The sequence below is a fragment of the Phyllostomus hastatus genome, unplaced genomic scaffold (assembly GCF_019186645.2).
Source record: "Phyllostomus hastatus isolate PE091 unplaced genomic scaffold, TTU_PhHast_1.1 phas_scaffold_129, whole genome shotgun sequence".
Lineage (NCBI taxonomy): Eukaryota > Metazoa > Chordata > Mammalia > Chiroptera > Phyllostomidae > Phyllostomus > Phyllostomus hastatus.
Genome location: NW_025334009.1, coordinates 33181379 through 33199111, shown reverse-complemented (window position 1 = coordinate 33199111; position 17733 = coordinate 33181379). Strand labels below are relative to the sequence as shown.

Genomic DNA, 17733 nt, shown 5'->3' with positions numbered 1-17733 from the left:
AAAGATGTTTACTATCTAATCACTTCAAAACCACTTTAAAACTATTTTCTTCAATTTATATTTAAGTGATGTTATAGCAAAATAAGATAAGCATACATGACTTTTATCTCCATTAAATTTACCTACTAATAACCATCTTAAAGGGGCACTGATGTCTAACCACTATGCTGTACACCTGAAACTAATACAAAATAATATTAAATGTACACTGTAATTTTAAAAAATTTTTTAAAAAGGGGGGACTGAGAAAGATAAAGAAATATAAATTAAAGGGTTTTAAAAGCAGATGTAATGAAGATGAAAAAACTGTACATCAATGTCTTATGTTGGCTGACTTCTGTTGCTTAGTGGGAGAAGCTAGGTCTGCCACCCAGTGGCAACATTAAGTTTTTAAAAATGATTTTAAGATTTAAAGAATTAAAACAAAACCATTTAAAATAAAACAAATTAAAAAACCCAAAAACTTCATGAATTGAGTGACTTCAATTTTAACATCTGTAGTTCTGGTGTATTAAATATCTGCTTATAATGTATTAAGAATAGAAACATTCATTTGCTTAGGCTATACTGGGAAATTTTAAAAAATATATGACTTCCAACTGCTTAGAAGTTTTATAGTTTTGGTAAATATTTTAAATTAAAATACTGAACGTTGCTTTGCTTAAATTTAAATCTACAGAATAACGAAGGAAAAGTCTGTGATCATAAAATACAATGGTTTTCTTCTGTAACCTGCAGAAGTAGATTCAAGACTCTATAGCAGCTTCTTGTTCATACACACCAACTTCTGCTTGCTAAATAAAAACATAACAGAAGCACTTGCAAAAGTAAGATTTAAACAATACCTTTCTCTAACTATGAGCACATCCCATCTTTTCCTCAGGTATACATCAATTTTAGTGTCCCAGTGAACAGAACTCAAAGCTGAAAGAAGGAAATTTAAATAGTAGAAATACTATGCCCGATAATGACTGATGTTTTGGCATAGGGGTATGGGGAAACCAAGTATCTCATTGCCTCCTACTTCCCCCAAACTTGGCTATAGCTTCTTATCTTACATTGGCACAGATATATTATATCTATAATATAGGATGCTCTAGTAAAATAACACGAGAAAAAAAAACACTACAGCCTCCATTTACAGTTTGAACATTGCTTTGTTCTCTTGAATAACTAAATGAGAAAGAAGGACCAAAAAGAAAACAATTCTTAGAAATGTAGATATTTTTGTTTCTAACAGTTGTAAATTCAAATTGTATAAGATATATTTTCTAGGCTATGTCCCATTTGTTTTGAATTACAGTGAAGACAATGAATGAATTTTTAAAAATAATGTCAGACACAACATACCTGATTTGATATTTATAATGGCTTGTGACAAATACCTGAAAATAATTTCTAATTTTCCATTTATTATTGCTATTTAGTCACAAAAAAGATTAACACTCTCCAAGAAATTTATTTTAGCATATGCCATATATTGATATAATTTTACATGAAGAAAAACCATTGAGGAAGTGACTAATATGGTGTCCTTACAAGGAAATAAAGAAAAGGCAATATAAGAAATTCTTCCATATAAAGACATTCGATCTGCATCATTTTCTCAAGATATAAAACCTTAATATTAGAAGCAAAGAGAAAAATAGTAAAGAAAACAATAACACAGAAGACCAAGGAAAAGAAATTGCTTATGCAGATGGGTTGCATACATAGTATATATATGTATGGGCTGAGTTATAATAAAAATACTTATGTATTATAGTCAATTCTCATGTAGAGTTAGAAACAGCAATATCCAATCAAGCATGATTGTACTGACGTTTTCTCAGTCTTCAGTTACATGACGAATTAGAGCTGTGCAACAGTCACTTCTGGTCAGCAGTATCATGATAAATGCTTGATAAGATATAATTTTTCTCCTTGTTCACTTGTAAAAATTGGTGCTTTTTTGTAATGTTCTACAAGTTCTTCCATGGTGCTGAATTTACGCTGCCCAATGCAGTAGACAGTCTCTTTTAGCTGGACTTTAAAATGCTTGTTTTTCCCTTGTGCTTTTAGTGATACTGAGAAATCATTTGGCTAAAAAAGAAAAAAAAACATGTAGGGTAAACACTTTGAAAGACATCTATTAGCATTTTTATATTAAACTAATAATAGCTAGAATATCAACACTAAGTATTAGGTATTATATGTTAAATTATTTATGCCTCAAAACAAGCTCATTTTAAAGGTGAGAAATAGAGGCTGAGAGAAGCTAAATTGTCCAAGATCATCTATGTAGTTAACAGGATTCAAATCCAGTCAGACTCCAAAGTCTCTTAACTAATATGTTCTACCTAACACAACAGCAAATCCTTTAGTTTGACATCTGAAGCACATCTAGAGCTATTATTATCTCCTCTCCAGTCAGACCACTAGAGAAACACATAAGAAAATCGAAGACATCCACCCCTTTTCAATTAGTACCCAACAGCTAAGAGTAGCTGAAATAATATTCTGAATTCTCAAAGATGAAAGACAAAAATGTGAAATAATGTGAACACTTATGAGAGGTCATAAACTCAAATGCCTAAACAAGACAAAAAAAAAAGTAAACAAGTGACAGGGTGGATAGACAGAGGGAACTACAGTGTTCTTCCTCCCTATCATCAACTACCTGATCTTTCTGGGGTGTTATATGCATGTATAGGCCATATTTCCTGAACCTCACATTGGCAGTTCAATGACTCTCTAGCTCCTCTCTCTTTCCTCCCTTACACACACACACACACACACACACACACACACACACACACACACACACTTGAGAGATTTTCTTCTTTCTTTCAACTTTTTGTACAATCACACATTCACTTTTGTTCAATTACACACAAAGCCAATATTAATCATGATTTGAAAAGTGAAAACACAGTGGTATCCTTTATCAAGGAAAAATAAAGGCCACTTTTTAAGGGAAATGAATAACATCAAATTCTAATATTCTATACAGTACCTAAAGAGTCCATGTAACTATTTTATTATTAAATTTTTATGCTTTTATAGTTTTACTGTTTTATTAGTATTAGAGTTTTATTAGTTTTAGAATAAAATTTAACTTTTATTACAAATGCATTTTAAATACTGTGAAAGGTTTTTAGGTACATAAATGTCTATCCAACTTCAAAACAAGCAATTTATGAAGACATTAAATATCAACTTTTAAAATTTAAAAATTTCCTTTATTATATGGATGACAGTACATCTAATATGTAATTTAAGAAATGTTTTCCCAGTTTTGTCTACTGCACTGTTCTACTCTCAGTGAAGAAGTCAATGTTATATTTTCCCAGTTTTGAGTTTAATGCAACAAACAAATATTTCAGGAATGAAAAACCAATAGAACTAGACAAGGCCAAATAACCCAGTTTAGTATCACTGCTAGGGTTATATTTTATTCAAAATAAAGAAAGTTGGAAAGAACATTGACTTTAGCTTCAGAACACTTATAGGGAAGCCAGTTGATCTCTCCAATTTTCTATTTATTTTTTTCAATACCCAGAGCTTTATTCCCATTTTCATTTGAAAACCAACTTACCGAAGACTCACTATCACGAATGAGGAAATCACCTTCGTGCCCTCTTTCATTTAATGCCATTTCTGCTTGATGCCTGGTGACCTTCCCATAATACCAAGGATTGCCAGCAAACTTTCCAGTGAGTGAAGGCCTAATATAATCACACTGTGGAGGTGATGGTTCCAAACCTGAGGTTAAAGGATTATTCTGCATAATGGTAACATAGTTTTTTGGCACCAGACCAACCATTCCATTGGTCTTCCTGCACTTCCACCACTCAGGGTCATTTTCAGGTTTTTCAATAACATCCATTACATCTCCTTTCTCAAAATTAAGTTCTTCATCATTGGATGAGCTGAATGGGTAAAGAGCTTGTACCACATGCAACACTTGCCCAGTATTTAGGTTATTGACGACTGCTGCTAATTTCTCTGACAGAGAACCCACATGGTCACCCAAAGGACTGTCACCTTCCTCAGTTACATAGTTTGAAGGGAACCATCCAACTTGTCCATTGTAGCTACCACGCCACCACCCATCACTGCATTTCTCCATGACGATCACCTTCGTCCCTTTTATCAATGATAATTCATCCTCTCTCTCTGCCATGTAGTTAAATTTCACATATGCAGGCATGTTGAGGTCATAAAGACGTTCCCCTAGGTCAACAGAGCTATCATCAGCAGGAGATGCAGAATCTGGCACACTGGGTTTTCTTTTGACTTTTCCAATGCCTGTTCAGATTGAAAAAAAAAAAAAGTAATGAGAAGAGAATGTAAAACAATGATAACCTAAAAAAAATTTATTTATTATTTTTTAAAAAATCTTCAACTCAGCCCTGGCTGGCATAGCTCAGTGGATTGAGCGCGGGCTGCAAACCAAAGTGTCGCAGGTTCGATTCCCAGTCAGGGTACATGCCTGGGTTGCAGGCCATGACCCCCAGCAACCACACACTGATGTTTCTCTCTCTCTCTCTCTCTCTCTCCCTCCCTTCCCTCTCTAAAAGTAAATAAATAAAAAATCTTAAAAAAAAATCTTCAACTCTAGTTCTCTTAAGCCTTAAACTTAAACAGATTTCTGTTTCTCTTTTTTCTTACCCCTCCTTCCCTCCCCTCCTTTCACTCTCATGACTAATTTATTTTATAACTATATATTTGTACCTTTTGCCCATCCCCTTTACCAATTCTCTTTTTATAACCAAACACTTAACTGCAATTATTACTTGACAGTTCACCTCATCTTTTTTCTTGTCGAAAGCCCTGAAATAACTGCATAACTATAAAGTTGTCCTAAACTAACACATTTTCTCCTAAATGTAAATAAATTATTTCCCTCATATCTACAATCCAAGTACATAAAGGTCCAAAAAACCCATCTTATTTTTCAAATCTAGATTTTATAATTAGCTGTACAGAAATAAAAATAACAACTTACAACTTGATATATGCAATATAAAATTATAGTTTTGTCTGGGTAATATTCTCATTTGCTTTCTTCCAAGACCCAGGTTGCTCTATTTATTTCATGTTTATTTAAAAATAATAAGTTATTTGTTTGCCTCCCTCACTCCATTCACATGTAAGCTCAACAAGGGAAGGGATTTTTATTTAGTCTGTTCATGTATATAATCCTAAGCATCTGACAATAGATGCTTAATAAATACTTGTTGAAAAACAAGAGAAAACCACCAAATGGTATACCATCACAGATGTATGCAACATCGTCACTAGTCAAGCATTTTCCCCACTGCTCATTTGTTTTTATTTTTTATTTAATTTTAATCCTCAGTTGAGGATGTTACTTTTAGGGAGGGGAGCAGAGACAGAAGAGAAAGAAACATTGATGTGAGAGAAGCATCGACTGACTGGCTGTGTCCTATAGGTTCCCTAACCGGGAACTTAACCTGCAACCATTTGGAGTACTGGATGACACTAAAGTAAGCGAGCACCCAACCAGGGCACCACTACTCATTTCTGAGCATGTGATTTTGTGTTCTACTTTTACCAAGAAAACTATTCCTAGGTAAAATTTCTCAAATACTTTCTCTCTCTCAAAACTTTCTTGTTACTCTCTTCTTTTTTTCACCTAAGTTTGTATCCTTGTAGGTTCTTAATATCATCTTTACTGCCTCTTTTATGACTCTTGGCCATCCTTGTTTCCTCTTTACTCAATCTCTTCTATTCTCTAAAATCAACACTCAGATGGCTTCTACTCTAAAATAAAGTTACTTCACCTCCGCTACTCCCTTTAAAATACGCCATTATTTAAAAAGTGGTCTTCCCTTTTTCCTTCAACTTTTTCACCACTTACTCCTAACTCCTTTTAATATGGTCATCTATCTCCACATCAAAACTACTCAATTTAAACCATTCTTATGAAAGTGTGTCATCTCCTCCATGCCAATCAGTATCTTTTAGAGTCCTCAGTCTTTTCCAACTCTATGCAGCAACCGATATCTGATTACTTTCTCCATCATTTTCTCCTTTAACTTCTGTTTTCCCTACTGACTTGTTTAAATATTCTTGTGTGTCTTTGTCTAAGCTCCTCTCAATCTTGTTATAAAACTGCATTCTATTTGTTTACTTGTCTATCTCCTTACTAAGAGAACGAGCTTCTTGAGGGCAGAAAACTGGATCTTACTACCTTTTATCTCCAGTGCTTGCCAGTACCGACACTAGCAGTAGGAACAAAGTGAATGCTTGTGGAATGAGTAAGTGAAATGATTCCTTGTCTGAAAATGTTTCCTAAGATGCCATGCTTGGACTTCCCCTTCACTTCAAGGAAATCATACTTTCCATTCTTTGTAACTTCTGTGTAGAAGGTTCCAAGGTCTCTTTGTAGCTCTAGCTTTTGAGAATTCAAACACTATAATTCCAATTGTCATTAGACATCTACAAATTTTATCATCAGCACCTCAAATACAAATACCATGTTCAAATAAAATATCCATAAATCAACTCCCTCCCTCCCAATTTCCTTACTTCTGGTTAATGGCATATCATCATCCACATCGGGGGTTTTTACGGAGTAGAAAACTCTAGTCTACCAACCTTCTAAAAAGAATAATTAATGAGGTAGCAAATACTATCAGAATCAATTTTTGCACAACTCTGAAATCTAGTAAAAAACTTATAAAAACTAGGGCAAGGCTTAGTGAAAAAAGAAAGTTGTGGTATTTTAAGTTGCCTGCCAACCATCACTTATATCCCAAATCAGCAGTGGCTGTGAGAACAATAATCTGCACTCCTAATGGCAGAAGGAGCACCACAGATCTTATTCTCAAAGAACTGTAATTGTGGGTTTCAACCTATTTCAGCTACCTGAAGGACCAGCACAATGACTTGCCTTGGTTAACCTAACTTTGGAGCATTCCAGGGTTCGAGCATCTTTGCTGAAATCATTTAATTGATACAGCAGCCTGGGGCAAGGAACAATTGGGACATGGGACAAACACTGAAAACCCTAGGAAGGAAGAGTATAGGTAAGGCTGTATCTGGGTAATAAGAACTTTTACTTTTTAAAGATTTTATTTATTTATTTCTAGAGAGAGGCAAAGGGAAGTAAAGAGGGAGACAAACATCAATGTGTGGTTGCCTCTGTTATGCCCTCAACTGGGGACCTGGCCTGCAACCCAGGCATGTGCCCTGACTGGGAATAGAACCTACGACCCTTTGGTTCGCAGGCTGGCACTTAATCCACTGAGCCGCACCAGCCAGAACTGGGCTTTCAAAAGATCCTGTGTATACCAGAGAATCAGGATTGCCACAGACATAGCTGGGGCTGGGCACATGTTCAGGAAAGGCCCGAGAAGGCCCTAAACTCTTACCTTTGGTTGACCTTCATGATCTGAAGAAGCAGTAAGTAAAGACTAAGGAAGAGTTACAAATGGCCTGGCTAAGTGTTGAAAGGATATTTTTCCCCTTCTCTTTTGGTTCCAGATGTTTAAGTAAATTGTCAAAACACTAGTTAATCAATAAGGAAACAAAACGAACTTCAGTAGCCACACATGACAAAGAATAGATGTTACAAAAATAGTTTAGAAAAGTTATGTAACAAGCAAACAATAAGAACACACAGTAAGAAGCAACAATAAACCCTACAGAAGGGGTAGAATGTGAAAAAACAAAACAAAACAAAACAAAAACCTATCAATCAAAAATTCTATATCCATCAAAATTGTCCTTTAAAACTAAAGGAAAAATTAGGACACTCCTAGATAAACAAAAAGTGGAGGAGTTTGTTATACTAGACCTGTGTTATAAGAAATGTTAAAACCAAAAGAAAAGTTTTCCAGATTGGAAGGAAAGGACACTTTCCAGAAGGAAAGGACACTACACAGTAACTTGAAAAACATGAGAAAATAAAGAACAATGATAAAGGTAGCTACATTTGTAAGTATAAAAGCCAGTAGTATTACATTTTTCACTTATAAGTCCTCTTTTTTCCCATATGATTTAATATGCAAATATATAAAACAATAATTTCAAATCTAGGTTAATGTGCACATAATGTATAAGATGGAACTGTAAAGAAGAAGAGTTTTAAATACCATTAAAGCAAAGTTTTTATTAATTCAAACTTGACTGATAAAAATTTAAATTATAATCCCCAGAATACTCAATGAGGAAAAAAGAACTAAATTAAAAAAATATATATATATATATACACACACATATACACACATATATATAAAAATTAGAAGAGAAAAAAATGGTACATCAGAAAAATATAACTTACAAAAGGCAGTAATAAAGAAATGAAGGAGGGAAAAGGTATAAGACACACAGAAAACAAGTAGCAAAATAGCAAAACGCTTTTCTTAATAGTAATTACTTTAAATATAAATGGATTAGAATGTTGGATTAAAAAGCAGAATAGATTAAAACATAATACAACTCTGTGCTATTTACAAGACACTTTAGATCCACAGATGCAGATTTCAAAGTGAAAGAATGGAAAAAGATATGCCATAAAGACAGTAGCTAAAAGAGAGCTGAGATGGTTATATTTATATCAGACAACAGACTCTTAAGACAAAACTTGTTACAGGAGACAAAGAAGGACATTGCGTATTGTTAAAAGAGTCAGTCTATCAAGAAGATGTAATAACTGTAATTATATACACAACCATAATACAGCCCAAAGACACATAAAGCAAACACTGACAGCATTAAAAGGAAAAATTGACAGTCCTACAATATAGGAGACTTCAATACCTCACTCTCACTAATGGATAGAACTAGACAAAAGATTAAGGAAATAGAGGACTTAAACTAACTAGAGCTAACAGATGTATACATCTGTATATATGTTATATGTATATGTTATATACATACAGTATATAACAGATGTATACGGTATACAACGGCAGAATACACATTTTTCTGCAGTGCACATGAAACACTCTCCACGATAAAATATATATTAGCCCCAATATATTTAAAGAGAGTGAGATCACATAAAATCTTTAAGCACATTGAATGAAAATAGAAATCAGTAACAGAAAGGAACATTTAAAAATTCACAAATACAAGGGGGAACCCCTCCAAAAAACAGAAATATCTTCTGGAGGGTGGGCACCTTGTAGTATAGGCTTCCCCTGCTAGGTTAAGTGTTCTAGGAACCTATCTGTATCAATGTACCACCTGGCATGGTTGTGAGAGGCTGGGTACAGATTCAGTGAATTTTTTTTGAAGGCTCTTTCAGTGCATTTGCACATTTCATAATAAGCAATTTATGAGCGCACCTGCCCACACAGCATTGAGTAGTCAGCAGTTTTTGACTAAAGATAGCATGACCCCCATGCCCTGCTCTCCCTATTCACACGATCTTGCCTCGAGAGACATTTTTTGTTTCCCTGGATGAAAAAAATCCTCAAAGGGAAATATTTTGTTGATGTGGAAGAGGTGAAACAAAAACAGTAGAAGCAACTAACGGGCATCAAAATTATTAAGTTAAAAAACTAATATGAGCAGTGAAAAAAATGTTTTGATAGATGTACTGCATCAAATGGAGAATACTTTGAAGGTAAATGAAGTTTAAATGTGTAAGAATAAATACACAATTTTTTATAAACAAATTGTTTTTTTGCCTCCCCCCTTCGTATATAAAAGCAACACAGTCAAACAACTGATAAGTCAAAGTAGAAATACAATTGAGATTACAAAATACTTTGAGAAAAATTAAAATGAAAACATAACATACCAAAACCTATAGGCTGCAGCAAAGCAGGGCTCAGAGGAAAATTTATAACTCTAAAAGCCTCCTTTAAAAAAGAAAATCAATCTCAAATTAACAATCTAACTTCATGCCTTGAGGAACTAGAAAAAGATCAAGTGAACAGAAAGGAAGCTAGCAGAAGGAAGGAAATAATAAAGATTAGAGCATCCCTGACTGGTGTGGTTCAGTGGACTGTGTGCCAGACTATGAATCAAAGTGTCCCAGGCTCAATTCCCAGTCAGAGCACATGCCTGGGTTGTGGGCCAGGTCCCCAGTAGGGGGCGCATGACAGGCAACCACACATCGATGTTTCTCTCCCACTCTTCCCCTCTCTGAAAATAAAATCTTCAAAAAAAAAAAAAAAGAAAAAAGATTATTAGAGTAGAGATAAACACAAAGAATATAAAAACAAAAAAAATCAATGAAACCAAAAGTTGGTCTTTGAAAGTATCAGCAAATGTACAAATTTTTAGCTAGACTGACCAAGAAAAAAAAAAAGAACTCAAATTAGTCAAATCAGAAATGGAGACATTACTAAAGACCTTATGGAAATAAAAGAGTAAGACCTATAAATAACTACACACCAATAAATCAGAATACAGAACAAACTGCTAGAAATACACAAACTACCAAAACTGACTAGAGAAGAAACAGAAAATGTGCAACAAGTAAAAGATTGAATCACTAATCAAAAACTTCTCAACAAAGGAAAAGTCCAAGACCAGATAACTCAACATGTGAATTCTACCAAACGTTTCCTTCTCAAACTTCTACAAAAAAAGGAGCAAACATCTCCTAACTTGTCCTATGAAGCCAGCATTACCCTAATACTAAAGCCAGATAAAGACACCACAAGAAAACTATGGACCAATGTCCCTCATAAATATAAATATGTATGTAAAAATCCTCAACCAAATAGTAGATTCTTGTTATTCATGGTAGTTATGTTCTATAAAGTCACCATGAATAACTGAATATGCAAATACTGAACCATTACTCCTAGGAAAAATACAGGTTAGGTCCTATAAGCCTCTGTTCACAACATTTTTGTTCAACAATCATAAAAACTTATTTTATGTGTTTCTCTTTGAAGATACTATAATATAAATTGTTAATTCATTAACCATGAATTCATGCCTGAATGAAGCTTACCTAACATGCATATTCTTTTCATAAGGCAAATCAATTGTTTGTTTTGTTTTGAAATAATTTTTATAATTATGCTTTTACAGTTGTCCCATTTCCCCTGCTTTATTCCTCTCCACCCTGCACACCCCTTCCCACCTGCATCCCCCCACCCTCTTTAGTTCATGTCCATGGGTCGTACATGTAAGTTCTTTGGCTTCTCCATTTCCTATACTGTTCTTAACCTCCCCCTGTCTATTTTGTATCTACCATTTATGCTACTTCTTCTTTGTACCTTTCCCCCCGTGCTCCCTGACTGATAACCCTCCATGTGATCTCCATTTCTGTGATTCTGTTCCTGTTCTAGTTGTTTGCTTAGTTTATCTTTTATTTTATTTTATTTTTTTTATTTTTAGGTTCGGTTGTTAATAGCTGTGAGTTTGTTGTCATTTTACTGTTCATGGTTTTTTATCTTTTCCTTAGATAGGTCCCTTTAACATTTCATATAAGGGCTGGGTGATCATGAACTCCTTTAACTTGACCTTATCTGGGAAGCACCTTATCTGCCCTTCCATTTTAAATGACAGCTTTGCTGGATAGAGTAATCTTGGATGTATAGGTCCTTGCCTTTCATGACTTTGAATACTTCTTTCCAGCTCCCTCTTGCCTGTAAGGTTTCTTTGGAGAAATCAGCTGAGAGTCCTGTGGGAACTCCTTTGTAGGTAACTATCTCCTTTTCTCTTGTTGCTTTTACGATTCTCTCCTCTTTAATCTTGGGTAATATAATGATGATGTGCCTTGGTGTGTGCTCCCTTGGGTCCAACTTCTTTGGGACTCTCTGAGCTTCCTGGACTTCCTGAAAGTCTATTTCCTTTGCCACATTAGGGAAGTTCTCCTTCATTATTTGTTCCAATGTTTTCAATTTCTTGGTCTTCCTCTTCTCCTTCTGGCACCCCTATGATTTGGATAATGGAACGTTTAAAGATGTCCCGAAGCTTCCTAAGCCTTTCCTCATTTTTTTTTTAATTCTTGTTTCTTCATTCTGTTCTGGTTGAATGTTTCTTTCTTCCTTCTGCTCCAAAGCATTGATTTGAGTCCTGGTTTCCTTCCCATCACTGTTGGTTCCCTGCATACTTTTCTTTATTTCACATAATGCAACCTTCACTGCTGCCTGGGTCTTTTTTATGCTGTTGATATACCCAGTGAGTTCCTGGAGCATCCTTATAACCAGTGTTTTCAGCAGTGTATCTAATAGGTTGGCTGCCTCTTCATCACAAACACAGCTAAGAAAAACACTTAGCTGTGTTTTTTCTGGACCTTTGAACTGTTCTTTCATTTGGGCCATTTTTTTTTGTCTTGATGTGCCTGTTATGTAGTAAGGGGTGGAGTCGTAGGTGTTCACCAGGGCAGGGCAACCCACCACATCCCTGCATTGTGACTATGTATGTGGAGGAGGGGTCTGAGGGGGAACAGTGCCACTTGCTCTGCTCTCTAGCAGTTTTCAGTCACTTCCCCTGCTACCCACAAGCAAATTGGGCCCTCTTGGTGCTGATTCCCAGGTGGTTGGGGTTTGTGTATGTTTTAGGACCCTGTGGGTCTCTCCAACAAACTCTCCTGTGAGGCTTGGAATTTCTCCTGCTGCCTCCTCAACCCCCACAGGTGTTCTCAATCAGACGTTTGAGGCTTTATTTCCCTGCACTGGAACCCTGGGCTGCATGGTCTGTCTCACTCCCCAGTCGTTCTTCCCAGTTTACTGCACACAAATGTGGGACCACCCTGTCAACCAGCTGCTGGCTTACCCACCCTGGTCCTTCAGCCACTGCCTTGCCTTGAGTCCTCTTCACCCAGCTGCCCATCTCTGCCTCTCCTACCAGTCTGGATGAATGTTTCTTCTTTAACTCCTTGGTTGTTGGACTTCCATAGAGTGCAATTTTCTGTCAGTTCTGGTTGTTTTTTTTTGTTTTTAAATTTGTTGTTGTTGTCCTCCTTTTGTTTGTACGAGGAGGCACAGTGTGTCTACCTATGCCTCCATCTTGGCCAGAAGTCCCTGTTTTGTTTTTTTTAGGCTAATAACAGTAGACAACACTTCAGCACTATGCTTAGAGCCATTTTAAACAGCAAAATCGCCCCCAAAAGGACATAAATGCAGAAACACGGCACTAAGTAAGCAGACTGTGAAAAGGACACCAATTTATGTATAAAAGTTGAAACAAGAAGTCAGAGTATAATCTTCTTCAACCTCAACTGGCAACATGTACATCAGGCAACTCAAAATTTTTGTCACTCTGCACATGTCCTCTAAAGCACATCATGAGTATCAATTTGGGGCTTACAAATAAATTTTATCAAGTAGTCAAATTCACAAATATGGAATCTACAAAAAAGTAAGGATTATCTATACTGGCAAACTGAATATACTAGCAGCATATTAATAGAATTGTACATCATGATCAAGTGAGATTTGTCCAAAAAAGGTAAAAGAGGTTCAACATATGAAAATCAATGCTATATATCACATTAACAGAATAAAGAGGAATAAAACCCTACACAATTATCTCAATTGATACAGAAAGAACACTGGACAAAAGTCTAACACCCTTTTATGGTAAAAAGAGTGGGCAAATTTGGAATAGAATTTTTCTTAAAGGGCATCTATGAAAAAACCCATAGTTCACATTCTATAGTGAAAAGACTGAAAGCTTTCCCCTTAAGACTAAGAATAGAACACGGTTACCCTCTTTCACCATTTCTACTGAACAATGTACTGGACATGATAGCCAGAGCAATTAGGGAAGAAGAAGAAATAAAAGATATCCAAGCAGAAAAGAAAGAAGTAAAATAATCCTCATTCACAAATGACATGATTTTATACACAGAAAATCCTAAACAATCCACAAGAAATTCAAACTAATAAATGAATTTGGTGAAGTTGCAAGATTCAAAATCAACACACAAGAATCAGTTGTATTTCTATACTCTAGTGGTGAGCAAGTTGAGAGGAAATTAAGAAAACAATTCCACTTATAACAGCATTAAGAAGAATAAAACATGCAGGAATAAATGTAATCCCAGAGGTGTAAGATTTGTACACTGAACACTATGAAAATTGCTAAAAGAAATTAAAAATATAAATAAATGAAAAGATATTCTGTGCTTATAGGTTTAAAGACCATGTTTTTAGATGGCAGCACTATCCAAAATTGTATCACATATTTAATGCAATCCTTAAAGTTCCAACAGCCCCTTTTTGCAGAAATCAAAAAAGGTGATCCTAAAATTTATATGGAATTGCAAGAAACCCAAAATAGCCAAAACAATCTTAAACAATAAAAATGAAGTTGGAGGACCCACACTTCTCAATTTAAAAACTTAATACAAAGCCACAGTAATCAAATCAGTGTGGTACTAGCATAAAAGGACAGACATACAGACCAATGGAATAGAATTCAGCCCTGAAATACACCCATACATATATGGTCAACTGATTTTTCAACAAGGAGGCAAACGCCATTTAATCGGAAATACAATAGTCTCATCAACAAATAGTGCTGGGACAACTGGATACCCACATGCAAAAGAATGAAGTTGGACTCCTATTTCACCACACATACAAAACGTAACTCAAAACAGATCAATGACACAAATATGATAGTTAAAACTTTAAAACACTTAGAAGAAAACATAGGGGAAAGCCTTCACAAGTTTGGATACAGCAATGAATTCTTAAGATTTTACACCAAAAGCACAAACAAACAAACAAAAGATAAATTTTACTTCATTAAAATAAAAAAAATAAAACATCTGTGCAAAGAACACTTAAAAAAGTGAAAAGATAATCCACAGAATTAGGAAAGAATATTTGCAAATCAAATTCTGATAAGGATTATAAAAACTCTTATAAGTCAAGCCCTGGCTGGCGTAGCTCAGTGGATTGAGCACAAGCTGTGAACCAAAGTGTCTCAGGTTCGATTCCCAGTCAGGGCACATGCCTAGGTTGCAGGGCACGCCCCCCCCGGAACCACACATTGATGTCTATCTGTCTGTCTGTCTGTCTCTCTCTCTTTCTCCCTCCCTTCCCTCTCTAAAAATAAATAAATAAAATCTTAAAAAAAAACCTCTTATAAGTCAAAAGAAAAGCATCCTATTTCAAAAATAGGCAAATGACTTGAAATAAAGATTTCTTCAATGAATATACACAAATGCCCCAAAAGCACATGAAAAGATGCTCAACATCATTAGGCATTAGGAAAATGCAAATCAAAACCACAATGAGACACCACTTCATATCTACTGGATGGCAATAATAAAACCAAACCAAATTAAACCAAACCAAATAAAAGGAAAATAACAAGTGTTGCTGAAGATACAGAGAAACTGGAACTCCTCTTACACTGCTGGTCAATATGTAAAATGGTACAACTGCTGTGGAAAATAGTTTGATGGTTCCTCAAGATATTAAATATAGAATTACCATATGATGTAGTAATTCCACTCCAGGTATATATCCAAAATAACTAAAAAAGGAGTTCAAACAAATATTTGTACACAAGTCTTCACACTTTCACTATTCACAATGACCAAAAAGTAAAAACCACCTAAATGTCCATCAACAAGTGAATGGATAAACAAAGTGGTATTCACATAATGCAACATTTGCAACCATAAAAGAGACGAAGTAGTGATACATGCTACAGCATGGATGCACCTGAAAAACAGTATGTTAAGTTTAAGAAAAAGACACAAAAGGACACATATTATATAAAGGTCACATTTACATGAAACAGGCAACATATGTAAATCCATACTGACAGAAAACAGATTAGTGGTTGCTAAGGGCTTAAGAAAAGAGGTAATAGGGAAGGAATGACTGCCTAATAGGGAAGGGTTTCTTTTTTGGGTAAATGGTTTGCAATTAGATGCGATGGTCGCACATCATTGTTAATGTACTAAATACCATTAAATTGTATACCTTCAAATGGTTAATTTTGTTATACAAATTTTATCTCATAAAATTTTTTTCTTAAAAGATTCCCACATTGAATTCTAAAGAACAAAGTAAATAAGCAAAACAGACACAGACTCATAGATACAGAAAACATTTTGATGGTTGCCAGATGGGAAAAAGGTTGTGGTGGGGGGATTGGAGGGAGCACGGGTGGGTAGGGAATGGGTGAAAAACGTGAAAGGATTTAGAAGTACCAATTTGTATTTATAGAATAGTTAGAGATGTAAACTAGAGCACAGAGAACATAGTAATATTGTAATAACTATGTATGGTGTAACATGGATACTAGATTTGGGGGGTAATCACTTTGTAAGTTATATTAATGTCTAATCATAGGATTATACTCCTGATAATACTGTACATCTCTGTAATTTAAAAAGAAAAAAAAAGATTCCCACATCTAATCCTTAAGATCTTTTCTGCTTTATCAGGTCTTTTCTGCCAACACTTTCCAGTTTTACTATTCATATGCTAGCTAGTACAGGCCTATTATGTTGTGCTTGAGCCTTCACCACCCTCTAAACTAGTTTCTTACTAATCCATTCTGTCCTGCTTCCACCCATCCAGACTCATCTTCTTGTAAAACACAGCTGCAATCACATGACGCTATTGCTCAAGAGCCAAAGGTGGCTCCTCATTGCCTCTCAAATTAAGAGAAATATTCTGCTTAGAATGTACAGCCCTCTAGAATGTCCTCAGCCTTCCTTACCCAGCTTACAGTATAGACTACTGAAAACAGCACAGGCTTTGAATCAGACTTTGAGTTCAAATTCCAGCTATATCACTTACTAACTGGAATCTTGAGCAAGCTATTTTTCTGAGCTTAGAAATGGAGAACACACCACTTACCATGACAGTGTTGTGAAACATGTTATATAAAAGCATCTTTTTATAATGCCCTGTACTGAAACTACCCTAAATTTTAACAAAATGGGCCCCTTAAGTCAACCCCCAAATAGCCATTTCTACCTTCATGACTTGTTTACTTTGCTAGTTTCTTGCCCAAATCAGTAAGTACCATTTCAAATAACTTTGTTATTTTATTCATCTTCGTACTCTGTTTCTCAACACCCTTCATTTCTCACCCTCACTGATATACATTCTCCTTTTCAAGCACCCTAGCAGCTTATACTTCTGAAGTCTTTCTTTGATAACACTTCCTGTGTTAACCCCTCTACTTGAGCATAAGCTCCTGGAGAAGAGCATTCTGTCTCACTGATCTTTTTCATTTCCTATACTTTACAACTGTGTACACAGCAGATGTTCAATGTTTGTTAAGCTGATTAAAATTGAATATTGATAAAAGAAAATACAAAATTTTAACCCTGAAAATAACTAGTTCCAAAATGATTTTTTTCTAAGAAAATTCACTGGGGTGACATTGGTTAATAAGGTTATACAGGTTTCAAGTATACATTTTATGACACATGATCTGTATATTGCATTGTGTGCCCACTTAAAAAATAAATTCTGAGCCCTGGCTGTTGTAGCTCAGTGGATTGAGCGCGGGCTGCGAACCAAAGCATCACAGGTTCAATTCCCAGTCAGGGCACATGCCTGGGTTGCAGGCCACGGCCCCCAGCAACCACACATTGGTGTGTCTGTCTGTCTGTCTGTCTGTCTCTCTCCCTCCCTTCCCTCTCTAAAAATAAATGAATAAAATCTTTTTAAAAATCTTTAAAAAAATAAATTCTGATTAAGATAATCTCTAAGACTAATTATACATTGCCAGAAAAAGAATGAATAATTTTTGGACAGACCCAACAATTAAAGTGGCAAGTGGGAAAATATCAAAAACAACCTACTTTAATTTGGAGGCAAGAAATAT

At 35.3% G+C, this 17733-nt stretch overlaps 1 protein-coding gene across 5 annotated transcripts in view; it reads right to left on the bottom strand.

Annotated features, from left to right (window-relative positions):
* Positions 1–1439: 1439 nt before the first annotated feature.
* Positions 1440–17733, bottom strand: part of NCK1 (NCK adaptor protein 1) — a 77617-nt gene continuing 61323 nt past the window's right edge. For all 5 annotated transcript variants that reach the window (XM_045856927.1, XM_045856929.1, XM_045856928.1 and 2 more), the window contains 2 exons: positions 3578–4290; positions 1440–2082 (listed from right to left, as the gene is read on the bottom strand). In XM_045856927.1, coding sequence (XP_045712883.1) covers positions 1888–2082; positions 3578–4290 — 908 coding nt within the window. In that variant the 3' untranslated portion in view covers positions 1440–1887. The remainder of the gene's footprint in view (positions 2083–3577; positions 4291–17733) is intronic.